This window comes from Macaca thibetana, chromosome 20, assembly GCF_024542745.1.
Source record: "Macaca thibetana thibetana isolate TM-01 chromosome 20, ASM2454274v1, whole genome shotgun sequence".
Taxonomy (NCBI): Eukaryota; Metazoa; Chordata; class Mammalia; order Primates; family Cercopithecidae; genus Macaca; species Macaca thibetana.
This window is the reverse complement of record NC_065597.1, coordinates 65043778-65066497: the sequence shown is the minus strand read 5'-3', so window position 1 is coordinate 65066497 and position 22720 is coordinate 65043778. Positions and strand designations below refer to the sequence as shown.

Below are 22720 nucleotides of genomic sequence, written 5' to 3'. Positions count from 1 at the left end.
TTAAGGACCAGAACACACACATGCTCAGGCATGCATATGTATGCACACAATATCTTCATGAAACCCCTGCAACTTTGATGTAGCTTCAAGGAGAAAAGGAAATTCTATTGAGTCCAAGAAACCCTGATTTGACTGGGATTATCCTGAATTGACTAAGATTGTATTACTGATCACATTCGGTGGTGCAGCTCAAACCGACCTGCAAGGCGCCTGCCACCTTGATCTTCAGTCGAGGGAAGTGGAATGAGTGTGCAGTATCCCCAACACATGGCCACAGCCCTGTCCCCAACCCTGTACTCACCTGCAACGGGCAGTTCACCTCATTGGCCGCGCACTCCAGCCGCCTCTTGACTGTCTCCAAGTTCTGGTTCTCAGTCAGAAGTCTGTCCAGCTCATAGCTCAGCTCCGACTTCCAGAAACCGATGTCTGACAGTCTCTGGCCCAGGTTCCGGGTGGTGCCCTGCTGCATCTGCTGCGTCAACTGGTCCTTGTCCTGCAAGAGCCTCACGGAGTCGTCCGTCAGCCGGCTGGCCCACAGCCGGGAGGCCTCTGCCCCACGCACCTGCAGCTGGTTGGACTGGTCCCAGTCATGGGGGCTATAGCGAGAGAAGAGCGCTGAGCGCAGCGCGGGCAGGGTGGTGGGCGGCCGCAGGGTGCTGGAGCTCTCGTCCGGGCAGGTCTGGACGTTGGATATCTTGTAGAAGAGGCTAGGCCTCCATGAATTGAGGTAGCGGTACCCGGGCAGGTAGTAGGGCTGATAGCACTCCTGGATCACTGGAGCCTGTACAGCTGGCAGTGAGGTCAAGCCACAGCATTTCTTGGGGCCACAGTAACTGGCAGTCTGAGTGGTCCCAAGAAACTCCATGTTCCCCCATGAGCCCCCCTCGAGCAAAACTCTGCTCAAGGATCCAAAGTCATCACCAGGAAAGGGGAAAGTGCTTCTCCTGGGGACTGGCAGAACCTCTATGACTCAGCACTGGTGTCATAAAGCCTGGGGAGAGGGACTCTTAGCGGGGCCTTTGCTCACTTACAGGCCAGCTGGGGCCATATTGTCCAAAACAAAAAGACAAAACAATGATCGGCAAAGTGAATGTGAGTTTCGTAATCCACAGATTCGGTTGCAAGAAGTGACATTTTACCTTCCTATTAGAACGGAACTGTGTTCCCAGACCTAACTGGGCCCCATGGGGGGAAAATTAATGTAGTCTAGCCAGTGAATTCAATCAGCTAGGGCCAATTTGGTCAAAGCAAGTTGTTTTCTTTCTTTCTTTCTTTGTCCCCAACATGGCATCAAAATGGTCCATCTGAGGTGAGGCATGGTGGCTCTTGCCTGTCACCTCAGCACTTTGGGAGGCTGCAGCAGGAGGATCGCTCAAGTACAGGAGTTACTAGTATGGGAGACTGGCCTGGGCAACATATTGAGACCCCATCTCTACAAAAGAATTTTAAAATGAGCTGGGCACAGTGGCTGGTACCTGCAGTCCCAGCTACTCAGGAGGCTGAGACAGGAGGATCACTTGAGTCCAGGAGGTGGAAGCGGCAGTGAGCTGTGATTGCTCCAACTGCACTCCAGCCTGGGTGACAGAGCAAGACTTTCTCCAAGAAAAAAGAAGGACCATTGGTACCATGGGATACCACTCAGCAATACTACTCAAAAGAGCACGAATGAATCTCAAATGTTAAGCTATGTGGAAGCAGCTAGGCTCAAAAGATGACATTGTGTATTAGTTCATGTATATGGCATTCTCGAAAAGACAAATCCATACGGACAGAGGACAGATCAGTGGCTGCCAGGGTCTAGAGGTTGGGGTAGAGTTGCTAACTCCAAAGGAGCACAAGAAAATTGGGAAGAGCAAGACAGTATGTTCTAGATCTTAATTGTGTTGGTCACACATTTGCTGAAACCCATTGAAGTTTCCACTAAAAAGAGTAAATTTTACTGTACATCAATTATACTTCAATAAACTTGGTTTCTAAAAATAGAGGGAGGGATCTTGAGCATCAGGAGGCAGAGACCATGTCTATTTTGCTCACCACTAAATTCCTGGCATCCGGAACACTATTGAATAAGTGAATGGATGGGTATCTAAAATGAGAGCTTTCTTGTTCCAGAGAAGTTATTAACTCTATATTCTGTAACAATTTTTTTTGTTTTCAGAAAGACAGTGTTGCTCTGTTGCCTAGGCTGGAGTGCAGTTGCATGATCGTAGCTTACTGCAGCCTGAAACCCTTGGGCTCAAGTGATCCTTCTCCCTCAGCCTCCCAAGTAACTGGGACTACAGATACATGCCATCATGCCTGGCTAATTTTTTTTTTTTTTTTTGTAGAGATGGGGGTCTCACTATGTTGCCCAGCCTGGTCTCAAACTCCTGGCCTCAAGTGATCCTTCCGTCTTGGCCTCCACCAAGACGGAAGGGCATGAGCCCTCCACCCCAACCCCACCACCACCACCCAGCCTATAACAATATTTTAAGTACACCAAGAAACTTTGCTCCCTCTTTGGCCAGTGGGAGTAGCAACAAAGTGACAAGGTATAGAACAAGAGGACTGCTTGATCTGTGGGGCTTCTTTATGCTGTTGAAATGGGAAAGAGACGAATCTAACTCTCAAATGGTCTTTGTTAGTAGAGTGTGATGTTCAATGGCAATCTTCCCCCAGTCGCCTAAAATCAGGAGTGGGTACGAGAGGACCAAGGCAGCGAAAGTGAAGATAAATAACATTTAGTAAGAACCTTCAATGCTCTTGCACTTTACATAGACCCATTTATTTCATTCCCACAGAAAACCTCTAAGGAAGGCTTCACACCCACATCTTCTAGTGTGGGATCAGAAACAAAGTGGGCCCTGGTCCTCCTGATGTTCACAACCCTTACCTCTCAGGATCTTCTAACAGTCACGTACGGGAGAGGCCTGCACACAGAAGGCAGCCAAGAAATTGATGAGAAAGATTCAGGTATTTTTTTAAGCACTAAATGGTTATGGTAAAGTATTATTTTGGAGGGAAGTGTGGGGGAGGCAAGGGGAAAAAAGGTCTTTTGTGTTACATCAACAAGTATAAAGTGAAATTTAGGGTTTCTCATCATCCTTGGCTTCTTGTAGCCTCTCCAGACATAACTAATATTATCAGATTTTTCCAGAGATAATTCATACACATGTCGCATACATATAGATGATATCATATATAACACACTATGATGTTAATAAAATATCTAAAATATTGATAATAATATCAAGTGTTAACACACAGTGTTACCACACTATGATGTTAATAAAATATTGATATTTATCATATCTAGTGTTAACACAAAGTGATATTAGTAAACTAACACATCTACAAATTCTAGTGTTAACACACTGTGATACTAATCAAATATCTATATTTATAAAATCTAGTGCTAACACATGGTGTTAACACACAATGATACTAATAAAATCTCTGTATTTATATCTAGTGTTAACACACTATGATATCAGCAAAATATGATATTTATAATATCTAGTGTTAACACACGATGATATTAACAAACTATGATATTTATAATATCTGACGTTTATAGTGTTAACACACTGTGATATTAAGAAAATATCTTGGCTGGGCGCAGTGGCTCAAGCCTGTAATCCCAGCACTTTGGGAGGCCAAGACGGGCAGATCACAAGGTCAGGAAATCGAGACCATCCTGGCTAACACGGTGAAATCCCGTCTCTACTAAAAAAATACAAAAAACTAGCCGGGCGAGGTGGCGGGCGCCTGTAGTCCCAGCTACTCGGGAGGCTGAGGCAGGAGAATGGCCTAAACTCGGGAGGCGGAGCTTGCACTGAGGTGAGATCCGGCCACTGCATCCCAGCCTGGGAGACAGAGAGAGACTCTGTCTCAAAAAAAAAAAAAAAAAAAAAAACTTTATATTTATCATATCTAGTCATAACACACTATGGTATTAAGAAAATATGTGTGATATTTACACGACCTTATGTTAACATACAGTGTAAACACACTATAATATTCATAAAATATCTGTGATAAATGTAATATCTAGTGTTAACACACAGGGTTAATACATTATGATACTAATAAAATATCTATGATATTTATAATATCTAAAATTAGCACACTGTGTTAACACACTATGATATTCATAAAATATCTATGCTATTTATAATAACTAGTGTAAACACACAATGATATTAATAAAATATCTATGATATTTATAATATCTAGTGTTACCACACAGTTTTAACACACTATAATATTAAAAGTATCTATGATATTGAAACTATCTAGTGTTAAAACACACTAAGATATTAATAAAATATCTATCATATTTATAGTAGCTAGGGTTAATACACATTGTTAGCACACTATGATATAAAATATCCATGAGATTTATAATATATAGCCTTAACACACAGGGTTAACACACTATGCTATTAATAAAATACCTATGACATTTGTAATATTTAGTGTTAACACAGTATATTAATAAAATATACGTGATATTTATATTATCAAGTGTTAACACACTATGACATTAATAAAATTTCCATGATATTTATAATATCTAGTGTTAACACACTATGATATTAATAAAATACCCAGTATTAACACACTATGGTATTAATAAAATATCCATGATATTTATACTATCTAGTATTAACACATGTGATACTAATAATATATCTATGATATTCATAATAGCTAATGTTATCACAGCGTGCTAACACACTATGCCATTAAGAAAGTATCCACGATATTTATAATATCTAGTGTTAACACACTAGGATATTAATGAAATACTCATAATATCTCACTCCCTGTGACATTAGGAGTAATATCTCCCTAGGATATTATGAATAATGTTACAGGGTGCCCACACATGATGTACACCTCTGTGACATTAGAAGCAATGTCTCCCTTGGATATTACGGGTAATGTCACAGAGTGTCCACACACGGTGTATACCTCCTGTGACATTAGGAGTAATATCTCACTAGGATATTACAAATAATAGCACAGGGTGTACACACACGGTGTAAACCTCCTTTGACATTAGCAGTAATATCTCCCTAGGATATTAGGAATAATATCACAGGGTGTACACATGGTGTACACTTTCTGTGACATTAGGAGTAATATCTCCCTAGAATATTCCAAATAATATCGAAGGGTGTACACACATGGTGCACACCCTCTGGGATTAGGAGTAATATCTCCATAGGATATTATGAATAATATCACAGTGTGTATACTCCCTGTGACATTAGGAGTAATATTTTCCTAGGACATTATGAATAATATCACAAGGTGTAATCCCCTATAATATTATAGAAGTAATATCCCCCTATAATATTACGAATGATATCACAGTGTGTACACCTCCTGTGATATTAGGATTAATACCCTTCTAGGATATTATGAAAAATATCACAGGGTGTACACCCACTGTGACATTAGAAGTAATATCCCCCTAAGATATTAAAAATAATATAACAGGATGTACATCCACTGTGAAATTAGGATTAATATCCCCCTAAGATATTATGAATAATATCATATGGTGTGCTCCCACTGTGACCAGAGGAGTAATATTACCCTAGGATATTATGAATACTATCACAAGAAGTACACACGTGGTGTACACCCACTGTGACATTAGAAGTAACATCCCCCTAGGACATGCCGAATAATATCACAAGATGTACACACATGGTGTACAACCACTGTGACATTAGGGGTAACACTTCTCTAGAATATGATGAATAATATCACAGAGTGTACATCCTGTGAGTAACATCCTAGGAGTAAAATCCCCATAGAATATTAGGAATAATATCACAGGGAATGTACACACATGGTGTACACCCATAGTGACATTAGGTGTAACGTCCTCCTAGGATAAGATGAATAACATCACAGGGTGTACACACATGGTGGACACCCCCTGTGATATTAGGAATAACATCCCTTTAGAATATTAGGAATAATACGACAGGGTGTACATCCCCTGTGACATTAGAACTAACATCCCCTTAAGATATTACGAATAACATCACAGGCTTTATACATCCTGTGATGTTAGGAGTAACATCCCCCTAGGAGATTACAAATAATATCACAGGGTGTATACCCCCTGTAATATTAGGACTAAAATTCCCCTATAACATTATGAATAATATCACAGGGTATACACCCCCTGCGACATTAGGAGTAACATCACCCTAAAATATTACAAATAATATAACAGAGTGTACACCCCATGTGACATTAGGAGTAACATATCCCTAAAATGTTACTGATGGTATCAAAAGGGGGTACACAACCTGTGACATTAGAAATAACATCCTCCTAGGATATTACAAAAAATATCACAGGGTGTACACCCACTGTGACAATAGGAGTAATATCTACCTAGGTTAATATGAATAATATCATAATCATAGAGTGTACACCCACTGTGATATTAGGAGTAATATCTACTTAGGATATTATGAATAATATCACAGGGTGTACCCGCATGGTGTACACACACTGTGATATTAAAAGTAATATCTTTGTAGGATATTATGAATAATATCACAGGGTGTATACCCACTGTGATATTAGGAGTAATACTTCCCTAGGATATTATGTGAAATTAACAGTAACATCTTCCTAGGATATTAGGAATAATATCACAGAGTGTACACCCACTGTGATATTAGGAGTAACCTCTCAGTAGGATATTACAAATAATATCACAGGGTATACACCCATTGTGATATTAGGAGTAATATCTCGCTAAGATATTATGAATTATATCACAGAGTGGAAATCTACCTAGATATTAGGAGTAATATCTTCCAAGGATATTACAGATAATATCACGGAGTGTACAACCACTGTGATATTAAGAGTAATATCTCCCTAGAAATATTACTAATAATATCACAGGATGTACACCCACTGTGATATAAGAAGTAATATCTCCCTAGGATATTATGAATAATATCACAGAGCATATGCTCACTGTGATATTAGGTGTAATATCTCCATAGGATATTATGAATAATATCAGAGGGTGTAAACACATGGTGTACACCCACTGTGATATTAGCAGTAATATCTCCCTAGGATGTTATGATCAATATCACAGGGTGTACACCCACTGTGATATTAGCAGTAATATCTCCCTAGGATGTTATGACCAATATCACAGGGTGTACACCCACTGTGATATTAGGAGTAACATCTCCCTAATAAATTATGAATAATATCACAGGGTGTACACCCACTGTGATATTAGGAGTACTATCTCTCTAATATATTATGAATAATACCACACGGTGTACACCCACTGTCATATTAAGAATAGAGTAATATCACCCTAGGATATTACAAATGATATCACAAGTTTTATGCCCACTTTGATATTAGGAGTAATATCTCCCTAGAATATTAGGAACATTGTCACAGGGTGTACATCTACTGTGATATTAGGAGTAATATCTCCCTGGGATATTATTAATAATATCACAAGGTGTACACCCACTGTGATATTAAAAGTAATAGCTCCCTAAAATACTACAAATAATATCACAGAGTTTATACCCACTGTGATATTAGGAGTAATATCTCCTTCAGCTATTATGAATCATACAACAGGGTGTACACCCACTGTGATATTAGAAGTAATATATCTCTAGGATATTACGAATATTATCACAGGGTATACACTCTCTGTGATATGAACAGTAATATCTTTCTAGGATATTATGAATAATATCACAGGGCATTCACCCACTATGGTATTAGGAGTAATATCTCCCTAAAATATTACAAATAATATCACAGTGGGTGTACACACATGGTGTACACTCTTCTGTGATATTAAGAGTAATATCTCTGCAGGATACTACAAATAATATCCCAGGGTGTCCATCCACTGTGATATTAGAAGTAATATATCCTCAGGATACTACAAATAATATCCCAATGTGTTCACACATGGTGTACCCCATCTGTGATATTAAAAGTAATATCTCCCCAGAAATTATGAATCCTATCTCAGGGTATACACACATGGTGTACACCCACTGTGATATTAGGAGTAATATATTGCCAGGATATTGCTAGTACTATTCCAGGGTGTACATACATGGTGTCAAAGCATTGTGATAGTAGGAGTTATATCTCCCCAAGACATTACAAATGTTATACCAGTGTGTACACACACTATGATATTAAAAGTAGTACCTCCCCAGGATATTACGAATAGTATCCCAGGGTGTACACACATTGTGTAAATCCACTGTAATATTAGGAGTAATGTCTCCTTAGGATATTACGAATACTATACCAGTGTGTACACACATGGTGTACACCAACTGTGATATTATAAGTAGTATCTCTCCAGGATATTATGATTACTATCCCAGGATATAGACACATGGTGTACATCCACTGTGGTATTAGGAGTAATATCACCCCAGATATTACTAATAATATACCAGGGTGTACACACATGGTGTACCTACCCCCACTTTGATATTAGGAGTAATGTCTTCCCAGGATATTACAACAATGTCCTAGGGTGTACAGACACGGGGTACACCCACTGTGATATTAGGAGTAATATCTCCCCAGGATATTACAAATAATGTCCCAGGGTGTACACATGTGGTGCACAACAACTGTGATATTAGGAGTAACATCTTTTTAGGATATTATGAATAATGTCCCAGGGTGTACACACATCGTGTCAACCAACTGTGATATCAGGAGAAATATCTGCCCAGCATATTACAAATAATGTACACACCATGTGTGTATACCCACTGAGATATTAGGGGTAATATCTCCCCAGGATACTGCTAATACTATCCTAGGGTGTACACACATGGTGTACACCCACTGTGATATTAAGTGTAATATTTTCCCAGGATATTACAAGTACTCTCCCAGGGTGTACCCACATGGTGTACAGCCACTGTGATATTTTGGGTAATATCTCCCAAGGATATTATGAATACTATTACAGGGTATAGACACTTGGTGTACACCCACTGTGATATTAGGAGTAATCTCTCTTGAGGACATTTCGAGTACTATCCAACATGTCGTGTACACCCACCATGATATTAGGAGTAATATCTTCCCAGGATATTATGAATACTATACGAGGGTGTACAGGGTGTACACACATGATGTACACCCACTGTGATATTAGGAGGAGTATCTCCCCAAAATATTACAGATACTATAACAGGGTGTACACACATGGTGTACAACCACTGTGATATTAGGAGCAATAGCTCCCAAGGATATTAAGAATACTATGCCTGCTGTACACATATAGTGTACACCCACTGTGATATTAGAAGAAATATCACCCAAGAATACTATGAATACTACCTGAAGGTGTACACACATAGCATAAACCACTGTGATATTATGAGTAACATATCCCCAGAATATTGTGAACACTATCCCAGGGTGTACACATCTGGTGTACACCCACTGTGATACTAGGAGTAATATCTTTCCAGGATATTATGAATACTATCCCAGGGTGCACACACATGGTTTACACCCACCATAATATTAGGGGTAATATCCACTTAGGATATTATGGATACTGTCGCAGGGTGTACACCATGTGTGTGATATTAGGAGTATATTTCCTCAGAATATTATGAATACTATCTCAGGATGTACACACATAGTGTGCAACTACTGTGATATCACCAGTAATACCATCCAATGTTATTACGAATGCTATACCAGGCTCTACACATATAGTATACAACTACTGTGATATTAGGAGTAATATCTCTTCACTTTATTAAAAACACTATCCAAGGGTGTACACACATGATGTACACCCACCGTGACATTAGAAGTAATAGCTCCCCAGGATATTACAAATACTATACTATCCCAGGGTGTACACACATGGTGTACACTCACTGTGATTTTAGGAGAAATATCGCTCCAAGACATCACAAACACTTCCCTAGGGTGTGCACACATGGTGTGCATACACTGTGATATTAGGACTAATATCTCTGCAGGATGTTATGAATACTATCTCAGGGTTTAAATACATGGTGTACATCCACAGTGACATTAGGAGCAATATCTCCCCAGGAGTTTACGAATAATACCCCATGATATTAAAAGTAATATTTCCCCAAAATATTACAAATACTATCCCAGGGTGTGTACACATGGTGTACAGCCACAGTGATATTAACAGTAATATCTCCCTAGGATATTATGAATACTATCCTAGAGTGTACAACCACTGTGATATTAGGAGTAATATCTCAACAGGATATTATGAATAATATCCCGGGGTGTACACACATGGTGTACACCCACTGTGATATTAAGAGTAATAACTCCAGAAAATATTACAAATACTATCCCACACATCGTGTACACCCACCGTGATATTAGGAGAAATATCTTCTTAGGATATTATGAATACTATCACAGGGTGTACACAAATGATGTACAACCACTGTGATATTTGGAGTAATGTCTCCCCAAAATATTAAGAATCCAATAATAGGATATATACACATGGTGTACACCCACTTTGATATTAAGGGTAATATCTCCCAGGATGTTATGAATACTATACCAGTGTGTACACACATGGAGTACATGCACTGTGATATTAGGAGTAATATCTCCCCAAGTCACTGCGATATTAGCAGTAATATTTTCCAGGATATTACCAATGCTATCCCAGGGTGTACACACATGTTGTATACCTGCTGTGATACTGTAAGTAGTACCTCTGCATCATATTACAAATTCAATCCCAGGGGGTACACACAGGTTGAACACACACTTTGATATTAGCAGTAATATCTTTCAAGGATATTACAAATAGTATCCCACGGTGTACACACATGGTTTACACCCATTGCAATATTAGGAATAACATCTCTCAAGAATATTATGAATAATAGCACAGAGTGTACACACACGGTGTACACCCACTGTGATATTAAAAAAAATCTCCCGAGGATATTACAAATAATATCGCAGAGTATACACACATGGTGCACACCTACTTTGATATTTGGTGTAATATCTTTGGAGGATATAATATCATAATATCCTCCAAAGATATTACACCAAATATCAAAGTACACACCATGTGTGTACACTCACTGTGATATAAAAGTGATATCTCCAGAGGATATTACAAATAATATCACAAGGTGTACACTCACTGTGATATTAGAAGTAATATATTCCAAAGATATTATGAATAACGTCACAGGATGTACACTCAATGAGACATTAGGAGTAATATCTCCCTAGGATATTACAAATATTATCACAAGGGGTGCGCATACTGTGCTATTAGGAGAAATACCTCTCTAGGATATTACAAATAACATCACAGGCTGTACACACATGGTGTACACACCCTGTGCTATTAGGAGTAATATTTCCCTAGGATATTATTAATAATATCACAGGGTGCACACACATGGGTATATTTACTGTGATATTAGCAGTAATATCTCCCTATGATATTATGAATAATATCTCCCTCAGATATTATGAATAATATCACAGGGTGCACACACGTGGGGTACACCCACTGTGATTTTCGAAGAGAAGTATTTCCCCAGGATATCACAAGTAATATCACAGGGTGAGCAAACATGGCATACACTCACTGTGATATTAGAAGTGTAATATTTCCTCAGAATATTATGAATATAATCTTAAAGTGTACACATGTGGTGTACACCCACTGGGTTATTAGGAGAGTAATATATCCTTAGGATATTACGGATATTTCTGGGTGTACACATGGTGTGTACACCCACTGTGATATTAGGAGAATAATATTTCCCTGCGATATGGGGTGTAATATCATCCTTTTTCCTGCTGGATATTAGGGACTATATACACCCCCTGTGATATGGGAAGTAACATTATCCTTTCTTCACCAGGATACTCTGGACAATATCTCAGGGGGGTGTACAAGCCCTGCGATATGCAGAGTAACATCATCCTCTCACCCCCTGGATATTATGAACAATATCACAAGGGGGTGTTCACCTACTGCGATATGGGGAGCAATATCGTCTTCAGTACATTCCCTGCGATATTGGGAATAATATCACCCTCATCACCCTCTCCCTCCCTGGACATTATGAAAAATAAAACGGGGGGCTGTACGCCCCCTGAGGTAGGGGGAGTAATATCATCTTCTTCATCCCTGGATATTAGGAAATATGTCATAACAAGGCATATACTTTCTGCGATATTGGGTGTAATATCATCCTCTCCCTCCCTGGATGTTATGAACAATGGTACAGGGAGGTGGACACTCCCTGTAGTATGGGGATTAATATTCTCTTCACTGCTGGATATTATGAAATATATCACAAGGGGGTGTATACTTTCTGTGATATTGGGAGTAATATCATCCTCTTCCACCCTGGATATTACAGACAATATCACAGGGGGGTGTACACCTCCTACAATATGGTAAGTAACATCATTCTCTATCCCCTGGATATTAAGGATATTATCGCAGGGTGTTGTACACCCACTGCGATGTGGGGAGTAGCGTCGTCCTCTCCACCCCTGAATATTACCGACAATATCGCAAGGAGGTTACACCCCCTGTAATATGGGTAGCAACGTCATCCTCTCCACCCTGGATATTATGAACAATATCATATGAAGGTATACACCATGCAGTACGGTATATTATGAAGCACATTGCAGTGGCATCAACACCCCCCGCGATATGGGGAATAACGTCACCGCCCTCTCCCCCCTGGATATTACCAACCACATCGCAGAGGGGTGAACACTTCCTGCGATGTGGGGAGTAATATCTCCCCCTCTACCATCCTGGATATTACCAACCATATCGCGGAAGGGTGAGAACACCCCCCGCGACGTAGGGAGTAATATTACCACCCTCTCCCCCCTGGATGTTACGAACTATATCACACCCCCCACGATATGGAGAGTAATATCACCCGCCTCTCTGCCCTTGGATATTACGAATTTTATCACAACCCCCACAATATGGGGAATTATACCACCTCCATCTTCCCCCCTGGATATTATGAACCATATCACAGGAGGGTGAGCACTTCTTGCAATATGGGGAGTAATATCACCTCCCTGTCCCCCCTTGGATATTATGAACCATATCACACCCCCCCGTGATATGGGGAGTAATATCACCCCACCTCCCCCTCTGGATATTATGAACCATATCGTGGGTGGGTGAACACCTCCCCCGATATGAAGAGTAATATCACCCCCATCTTCCCTCCAGGATATTGCAAACTATATTGTGGGGTAATATTCCTATGTAATATTAAGGGTTCTTCATATGGTTGAATATTCGTGTTGGCTAGATTTTACTGACCAGTTAATAATAGTATATGTTCTATAGTTAATTAAGAAATTTTGATACGTCCTTATATGTGTGTGGGCTAACTTTTTTATGTACTTTAATATATGAATGCACTATGTGCGATTAAGCATATATAGTACAATATATTATTCCTGGGGACTAACAGTAATGCACGAAGTACACAGAAGCACTAATGTATTAGTGTTAGTTTATTAATACTGACGTGGTAGTTAAAATGTGTGCTGAGAAAAGTACATGGAATAGTTTAATTAGAATTTCAGCTTTGGGTATTGACGGTGAAGTGGGAATGCTTTTTCCCTGAGTTGTCCTGGGGAGGGATTCTCCATTTCTGGTTTACAAGACCAGAGTATTGAATTATACTACAAGGATAGTTTAACTAGCTTATTTTTCAATTAGGGCAGTGAGTGGCATAAGGGTGAGGATAGTGGAGAAATACATAATGGATGCTGTTTGTCCAATAATAATGAAAGGGTAGTAGACAGGCTGTCCTCCGATTCATGTGAGTGTGAGCAGGTCAGCTACTAAGATTCAGAATAGGTATCGACTTAATGGAAGAAATATTATGCTTTGTTGTTTAGACATGTGAAGTATGGGATAATCGCTAGAAAGAGAAAGCAGGATATAAAGGCTAGTACACCACCTAGTTTGTTAGGGATGGATCGTAGAATTGCATATGCAAACAAAAAATATCACTCTGGCTTAATGTGGGGTGGGGTATTTAGGGGGCTGGCCAAAGTGTAATAATCTGGATTGCTTAGAAGGTCAGGTGACAATAGTGTTAGAGTTGTTAGGAGGAGGAGAAAAATTAAACCTAGAATATCTTTGATCATGCAGTAGGGGTGGAAGGTGATTCTATCTGGGTCTGATGAGACTCCTGAAGGGTTGTCAGATCCTGTTTCATATAAGAATAAATGGTAAACAGTTACTAGAGCTGTAATGATGAAAGGTAAGATGCAATGGAAGGTGAAAAATCGTGTAACGGTGGCTTTGTCAACTGAGAATCCACCTCAGATTCATTGTACGAGGTCAGTTCCAATATATGGAATGGCTGATAATAGGTTTGTAATTACTGTAGCACCTCAGAATGATATTTGGCCTCATGGAAGTACGTAGCTTATAAATGCTGTTGCTATGGTTGTGAGTAGGAGAATAACACCAGTATTTCAGTTTTCTAGAAATATAAATGACCAGTAGTATAAGCCTCGGTCAATGTGTAGGAAGAGGCAGATGAAGAATATTGAGGCACCGTCAGCATGAAAATAGTGGATTATTCAGCCATAATTTACATCTCGGCTGATGTGGGTGACTGAAGAGAAAGCAGCTGATGTATCTGATGTATAACGTATGGCGAGAAATAATCCTATGATAATCTGAAGAATTTGGTAGGCACTAAGAAGTGAGTCCAAGTTTCATCACGTGGAAATGTTGGAAGGCGTGGGGAAATCAATGAATTAATTTTTATTAGTGGGTGTGTTTTGTGTATTTTAGTCATTAGTGTTCTTATAGTTGAAGTCCAATGATGGTTTTTCATACCATTAGTCATCGTTATAGTCCATGTAGGAATAATGGCATATGCTTTATTTTTATTAAGTATTCTTTTGGTTATAAGGTTTGTACGTTTTTCTTTGAAATCGTCTCCTATTTATAGACACTTAGGGTTAATTGTTAGTGGTGCTGTAGATTGTGGTATTGTGTTGAACTTTCGTGGGGTTAATAGTGTTTTTAATTTATTTGGGTGGTTACAGCTAGGGCTGTTAGTTTTAGGTGACGCGGTATAGCTGTCTGGGGGGATGACATAGGAATAATACTGTTGGTGATAAGGAATCCAGAGAAAATACTGCCAGTTATTAGGCATTTAACTGAGTTAATTAGGAAGGGGTTATTTTTGTTAATAGTGATCAGGGTTGCAAAGCGGGGTTGTCCTATCAGAGCAAAGAAAATAATTCGGATACTATAGACAGCTCTTAGGGAGGTTGCAATAAGAGTAATAGAGAGGGCTCGGCTGTTGGTATATGATGTGTTTACGGTTTCGATAATAAGATCTTTAGAATAAAAGCCTGTGAGGAAAGGCATACCTGTAAGTGTGAAGCTACCAATAATTAGGGAGGAGGAAGTGAGGAGTAAAGTCCTGAATAGATCTCCGGTTTTTTGGATGTCCTGTTCATCACTGAGGTTATGGATCATGGATCCTGAACATATAAATAACACAGCTTTAAAAAAAAAAGGCATGGGTGCAGATGTGAAGAAATGCTAGGTGTGGTTGATTCATGCCAGTTGTGACTATTATAAGGCCTAGTTGGCTTGAGGTGGAGAAAGCTACGATTTTTTTGATGCCCTTTTGTGTTAGAGCACAGATTGCTGTAAATAAGGTGGTCATAGCCCCTAAGCACAATGTAAAGCTTTGAACTAAGAGTTTATTTTCTATTAAAGGGTAGAAGTGGATGAGCAGGGAAACTCCAGCTACACTACGGGGCTGTAGTGGGGTGGAGCTGAGACTGGGGTTGAGCCTTTTATGGCCGAAGGAAGTCAGGGATGGAGGCTGAATTGACTTTCCTACTGCTGCTAGGAGAAGACTAATTAACGGAAGGGAATTGGAGGCAGAATCTATAATAAATGCTTGTTGAAGCTCCCGTGTGTTGGAGGACAAGAGGAATCATGCTACAGCTAAAATGAAGCCAATGTCGCCGATGCGGTCACAGAATCGCTTGGAGGGTTGCTGTATTAGCATCCGCTCGGCCATATCATCAGCCAGTTAATAAGAAGGACATGATTCCTACGCCTTCTCATCCGATAAAAAGTTGAAAGAGGTTATTGGCAGTAACTTGAATTAATATTGTGATGAGGAAAATGAGTATTTGAAAAATTGATTAATGTTAGGGCCTGAGTTTATCATATTGAGAAATCTACGATAGATCAAGAAACAAGTAGTGCTACCGGGAAAATACTGTGGAGAAGTAACCTAGTTTAAAGCTTAGTGAGAGTTTAAGAGTTTGGATTGTTAATCAATGTCAGTTTGAGATAATTACTTCTTGGTCTGTATATATAAATATTGCCGTAGGGATGAGGCTAACAATGAAGACGCCTGCAATAGATATTTTTAACATAGTATGGGTATGAATATTTTTTGCAGGAGTTGGCCAAGGTAATAAAAACTGGTAAGATTAAGGGAATTAGAACTGTTATTGTAGTGGAAAAGTACATGTTTATTACTTTTATTTGGAGTTGCACCAATGTTTTTGGTTCCTGAGACCAATGGATAACTCTTATCCTTTAAAAGTTGAGAAAGCCATTTTGTTAGACACAAGGGCATGAGTTAGCAGTTCTTGAATACTTTCTCGGTAGATAAGAAGTCGCGGATTTCTATTGTTAGATTCATAGTCTAATGTTTTGGTTAAACTATATTTACAGCATGCAAATCCCATAATAATTTTAGAGTTTAAGGATAATAGGAAAATAGGTGCAAGGTGTATAAGTATTAGTGTATTTTCTCATGTAAAGGAGGGTTTAATACTGTTAACGTAATATGCAAGTGTCCCTCATTGTGTCGTGGTTAGCATACACAGGGAGTAAAAGGGCTGTGATTAGCATATTAAGTCCTATAAGCATAATGGTGATGTTTGATCAGGAGAATGAAACCATAGTAATGAAGAGTTCTCCTACTAGATTTATAGTCAGGGGTAAGGCAAGGTTAGTAAGATTTGCTAGAAGTCATCAGGAGGCTATTAGTGGGAGCAATGTTTGAAGGCCTTGGGTAAGTAGTATAATTCGGCTATGGACTCGTTCATAGTTCCAATTTGCTAGGTAGAATAGTAAGGATGAAGTGAATCCATGGGCAATTATAAGGGTGACTGCGCCTGTAAAGGTTCAAGAGGTTTGGATGAGGATAGCCATAATAACAAGTGCTATATGGCTTACGGAGGAGTAAGTGATAAGTGATTTTAAATCGGTTTGTGGTAGACAAATTGAGCTTGTCATGACTATCCCTCATAAGGATAATATGAGGACAGGGTAGGCTATATATTCTGTTAGCGGGCTAAGGATAAGGGTAAGCCATATGATACTGTAGCTGCCTAGTTTTAGGAGTACCGCTGCAAGTATTATTGAGCCAGCAATAGGGGCTTCTGCGTGGGCTTTGGGAAGTCATAGGTGAAGTCCATATAGAGGTATTTTTACTATAAAAGCCAAGATACATGCTAGTCATATAATGTTATTAGATCACGTGTTTAATAGTTCTTCAGTGGTAAACATCATTATTAGCATACTTAGTGAACCTGAGAGATTTTGAGTATAGATAAGTGTGACAAGAAGGGGAAGGGATCCCACTAGTGTATAGAGTAAGAAATATGAGCTTGCATTGAAGCACTCTGTTTGGTTACCTCAGCAGGTGATGATAATTAGGGTAGAAATAAGTGTAGTTTCAAAGAGGATATAAAATACAATTAGTTCTGTGGCTGTGAATACTATAATTAAAAAATTTATAGGGAGATTAATATGGAAATGTAGAGATTTTTTCGTAGAAGTGATTCATTGGACAGGTGATGTTGGCTTGCTAGAATTATAAGAGGTAGTAATCAGGCTGTTAAGATTAGAAGGGGTGATGTTAGCGGATCAGGAGAGAAGGTTAATGAGAAATTAGATGAATTATCATTTAACTGGTTAAAAAATAGTAGAGTAATGAGGCCGATGAATGTGCTGTGAATAGTTACATTAATTCAGATTATAGAGTTTTTTGAGAGTCATGTTATTGGTTAACAGTGTAATTGTCGGAATAATAACTTTTAGCATTGGAGTAAATTTAAATTTTGTATGTAATCTAGGCCATATGTGTTGGAGATTGAAACCGGTAAGGCGAGGCCCACTCATAAGGCAGCAAATACTAGGAGGATAATGGGCATTATGGATGCTAGAATAAAATGTATATTTAAAGTTATAAGAGTACTTATGATAAATATTGATAACATTATGCCTTCTAAGCATAATAGGGATGATATTAGGTGGGATCAATAGATTAATATTCCCAGAGCAGTGCTATGGTATATGCTAATATGTTAATATAAATAAAGGGCATTTGGTAAATATGGTCTATCATAATCTAATGAGTCAAAATCATTTATTTTAACTTCAACTATTTATCAATTCAGCTCAATCTAATCCTTTTTGGGTTCATTCATAAATTAAGCCTAGGATTAAAATGATAATGAATATAAGGGCTGTACTAATTATTAGTGTTAGGTTGTTTGTTTGAAGGGTAGCAAGATATACACATATTATGTACACCCAGTGTGATATTAGGAGTAATATCTTTCTTTGATATTATGAATAACACAGGGTGTACACCCACAGTGATATCAGGAATAATATCTCTCTACAATATTATGAATAATATCACAGGGTGTACACCGTGATATTAGGAGTAGTATCTCCTTATGATGTTACAAATAATATCACAGGGTGTACACCCATTATGATATTAAGAGTCATATCTGTTTTTGATATTATAAATAATATCACTGGGTGTATACACGGTGTACACCCTCTGTGATATATGAGTAATATCGCCGTAAAATATGACAAATAATATCACAGGGTATACACCCACTGTGATATTAGAAGTAATATCTTTCTACAATATTTTGAATAATATTACAGGGGGTACTCCTCCTGTGATATTAGCAGTAATATTTTGAGAATATGTTATGCATAATAACACAGCGTTTACACCCCATGTGATATTAGCCTTAATGTCTTGAGCATATATTATGCATAACATCACAGGGGTTTACACACACAGGGTGTACACACCTCTGTGATATTACCAGTAATGTGTCGAGGATATCTTATATATACTATCACTGGGGGTGTACACACAGGGTGTACTCCCCCTATGATATTAGCAATAATTCCTCAAAGATATATTATGCATAATATCACAGGGGTTGTACACAAACAGGGTATACTCTTTCTCTGATCTTAACAGTAACATCTCAAGGATATGTTATGCATAATATCACAGCAGGTGTACACACACAGGGTGTACATTCCCTTTTATATTACCAGTAATGTCTCAAGGATATATTATGCATAATATCACAGTGTGTAAACCCACGGTAATATTATCAGTAATATCTTAAGGACACTATGCATAATATCACAGGGTGTACACCCATGGTGATACTAACAGTAATATCTCAAGGAATTATGCATAATAACAGAGGATTACACCCACTATGATATGAGCAGCAATATCTCAAGGATATTTATACACTGTGATATTAAAGAAATATCACTCTGATATTTATAATATCCAATAATTACATGCTATGATATTAATGAAATATTGCTTTGATATTTATAATATCTAGGGTTTACACATTGTGATTTTAATGAAATATTGCTCATATATACATATCTAGTGTTTACATATTGTGATATTAATGAAATATCACTCTGTTTATATTATCCAGTGTTTACACACTGTGATACTTATGAAACATTGCTCTGATATTTATAATATGCATTGTTTACACACTGTGATATTACTGAAATACCACTCTGGCATTTATAATACCCCGTGTTTACACACTGTGATAATATTGAAATATCAGTCTGACATTTATAATATCTACTGTTTACACACTGTGATATAAATATCTTTCTTATATTTATAATATCCAGTGTTTACACACTGTGATATTAATGAAATGGTGCTCTGATATTTATAATGTCCAGTATTTACACACTGTGATATTAATGAAATATAGCTCTGTTATTTATAATATCCAGTATTTACACACTGTGATATTAATGAAATATCGCTCTGATATTTATAATATCCAGTGTTTGCACACTGTGATACTAATGAAATATCGCTCTGATATTTATAATATCCAGCACTTACACACTGTGATAATAATGAAATATCGCTCTGATATTTATAATATCCAGTACTTACACACTGTGATATTCACGAAATATCGCTGATATTTATAATATCCAATGTCTACACACTGTAATATTAATGAAATATTGCTGTGAAGGGCCCGGCGTGGCGGCTCACGCCTGTAATCCCAGCACTTTGGGAGGCCAAGGCGGGTGGATCACAAGGTCAGCAGATCGAGACCAGCCTGACCAACATGGTGAAACCCTGTCTCTACTAAAAATACAAAAAAATTAGCTGGGCATGGTGGCACGTGCCTGTAATCCCAGCGACTTGGGAGGCTCAGGCAGGAGAATTGCTTGAAAGAAGGCAAAGGCTGCAGTGAGCCGAGATTGCACCACTGCACTCGAGCCTGGGCAATAAGAGCAAAAATTCCGTCTCAAAAAAAAAAAAAAAAAAGAAAGAAAGAAAAAGAAATATTGCTGTGATATTTACAATATCCAGTGTTTACACACTGTAATATTAATAAAATATTGCTCTGATATTGATAATATCCAGTGACACACTGTGATATTAATGAAATATCGTTCTGATATTTATAGTAACCAGTGTTTACACACAGTGTTTACACCTTGTGATATTAGTGAAATATCGCTGTGATACTTACAATATTTAGTGTCAATGCACTATGGCGTTAATGATATACCGCCATGGTATTCATCATATCTAGTGTCAATGTACTATGGTATTAATGAAATATCACTGTGATATTTATCATACGTAGTGTCAACGCACTATATTATTAATGAAATTAGTGAAATATTGTGATATTTATCATATCTAGTGTCAATGCACTGTTGTATTAAGTAAATATCGCTGTGATATGTATCATATCTAGTGTTGATGCACCATGGTACTAATGAAATATCACCATGGTCGTTATCATATCTAAGTCAACACATTATAGTATTCATGGAATATCGCTGTGATTATTTATCATACCTAGTGACAATGCACTATGGTATTAATTAAATATCGCTGTGGTATTTCTCATATCTAGTGTCAACACTATCTTATTAATGAAATATCGCTGTGATATTTATACTGTCATATGTAGTGTCAATGCACTATGGTATGAGTGAAATATCGCCATGACATTTATCTGATCATATGTAGTGTCAACGTACTATGATATTAATGAAATACCTCTGTGGCATTTATCATAACATATCTAGTGTCAATGCACTATGATATTAATGAAATATCACTGTCACATATATCATACCTAGTGTCAATGAACTATGGCATTAATGAAATATCACTGTGACATTTATCATATTTATTGTCAACGCACCATGGTATTAACGAAATATCGCTGTGATATCATATCTAGTGTCAACGAACTACGGTATTAATAAAATTTTGCTGTAATATTTATATCTAGTGTCAATGCATTATAGTATTAATGAAATGTTGTTGTGATATTCGTCATATCATATCTAACGTCAACACACTATGGTATTAATGAAATATTGCTATGATATTTATTATATCTTCTCTAGTGTCAAACCACTGTGATTTTAATAAAATATCATCTATATATTTACAATATCTAGTGTTAACACACTAGGATGTTAATATCATCTATATATTTATAATATCTAGTGTTAACGCACAATGATATCCATGAAATATTAGCTACATATTTATAACATCTAGTGTTAACACACTATGATATTGATAAAATATCTAGATGATATTTATAACATCTAGTGTTAACACTTTATGATATTTATAAAATATCATCTAGATGATATTTCTAATATCTAGTGTTAACACAGTGTTAACAGCTGGGTATAGTGGCTCATGCCTGTAATCCCAACACTTTGGGAGGCTGAGGTGGGCAGATCTCCTGAGGTCAGGAGTTCGAGACCAGCCTGGTCAACATGGTGAAACCCTCTCTCTACTAAAAATACAAAAATTAGCCATGCATGGTGGTGTGTGCCTGCAGTCCCAGCTACTTGGAAGGCTGACGCCTGAGAATCACTTGAATCCAGGAGGCGGAGTTTGCAGTGAGCCAAGATTGCACCATTGCACTCCAGCCTGGGCAAAAAGAGTGAAACTTTGTTTCAAAAAATATATATATATTACCTGTATGATATTTGCAGTATTTAGTATTAACACATAGTGTTAACACACTATAATATTAATAGGATATCATCTACATGATATTTATAATATCTAGTGTTAACACACCATGACATTAATAAAATATCATCTACACGATATTTACAATATCTAGTGTTAACACACTATATTAACAAAATATCACGTAAATGATATTATAATATCAAATATTAACACACTATATTAAATATCTACATGATATTTATAAGTGTTAACACACTATATTAAAATATCCATGTGATATTTATAAT

General features: G+C 37.8%; 2 protein-coding genes across 2 annotated transcripts in view; one reads left to right on the top strand and one right to left on the bottom strand.

Annotated features, from left to right (window-relative positions):
* TEKT5 (tektin 5) overlaps window positions 1-2371 on the bottom strand; it is a 68225-nt gene extending 65854 nt beyond the window's left edge. The window contains exon 1 of the mRNA XM_050774360.1: window positions 302-2371. Coding sequence (XP_050630317.1) covers window positions 302-865 — 564 coding nt within the window. The 5' untranslated portion in view covers window positions 866-2371. The remainder of the gene's footprint in view (window positions 1-301) is intronic.
* NUBP1 (NUBP iron-sulfur cluster assembly factor 1, cytosolic) overlaps window positions 1-22720 on the top strand; it is a 612258-nt gene that overhangs the window by 545361 nt on the left and 44177 nt on the right. The window lies entirely within an intron of this gene.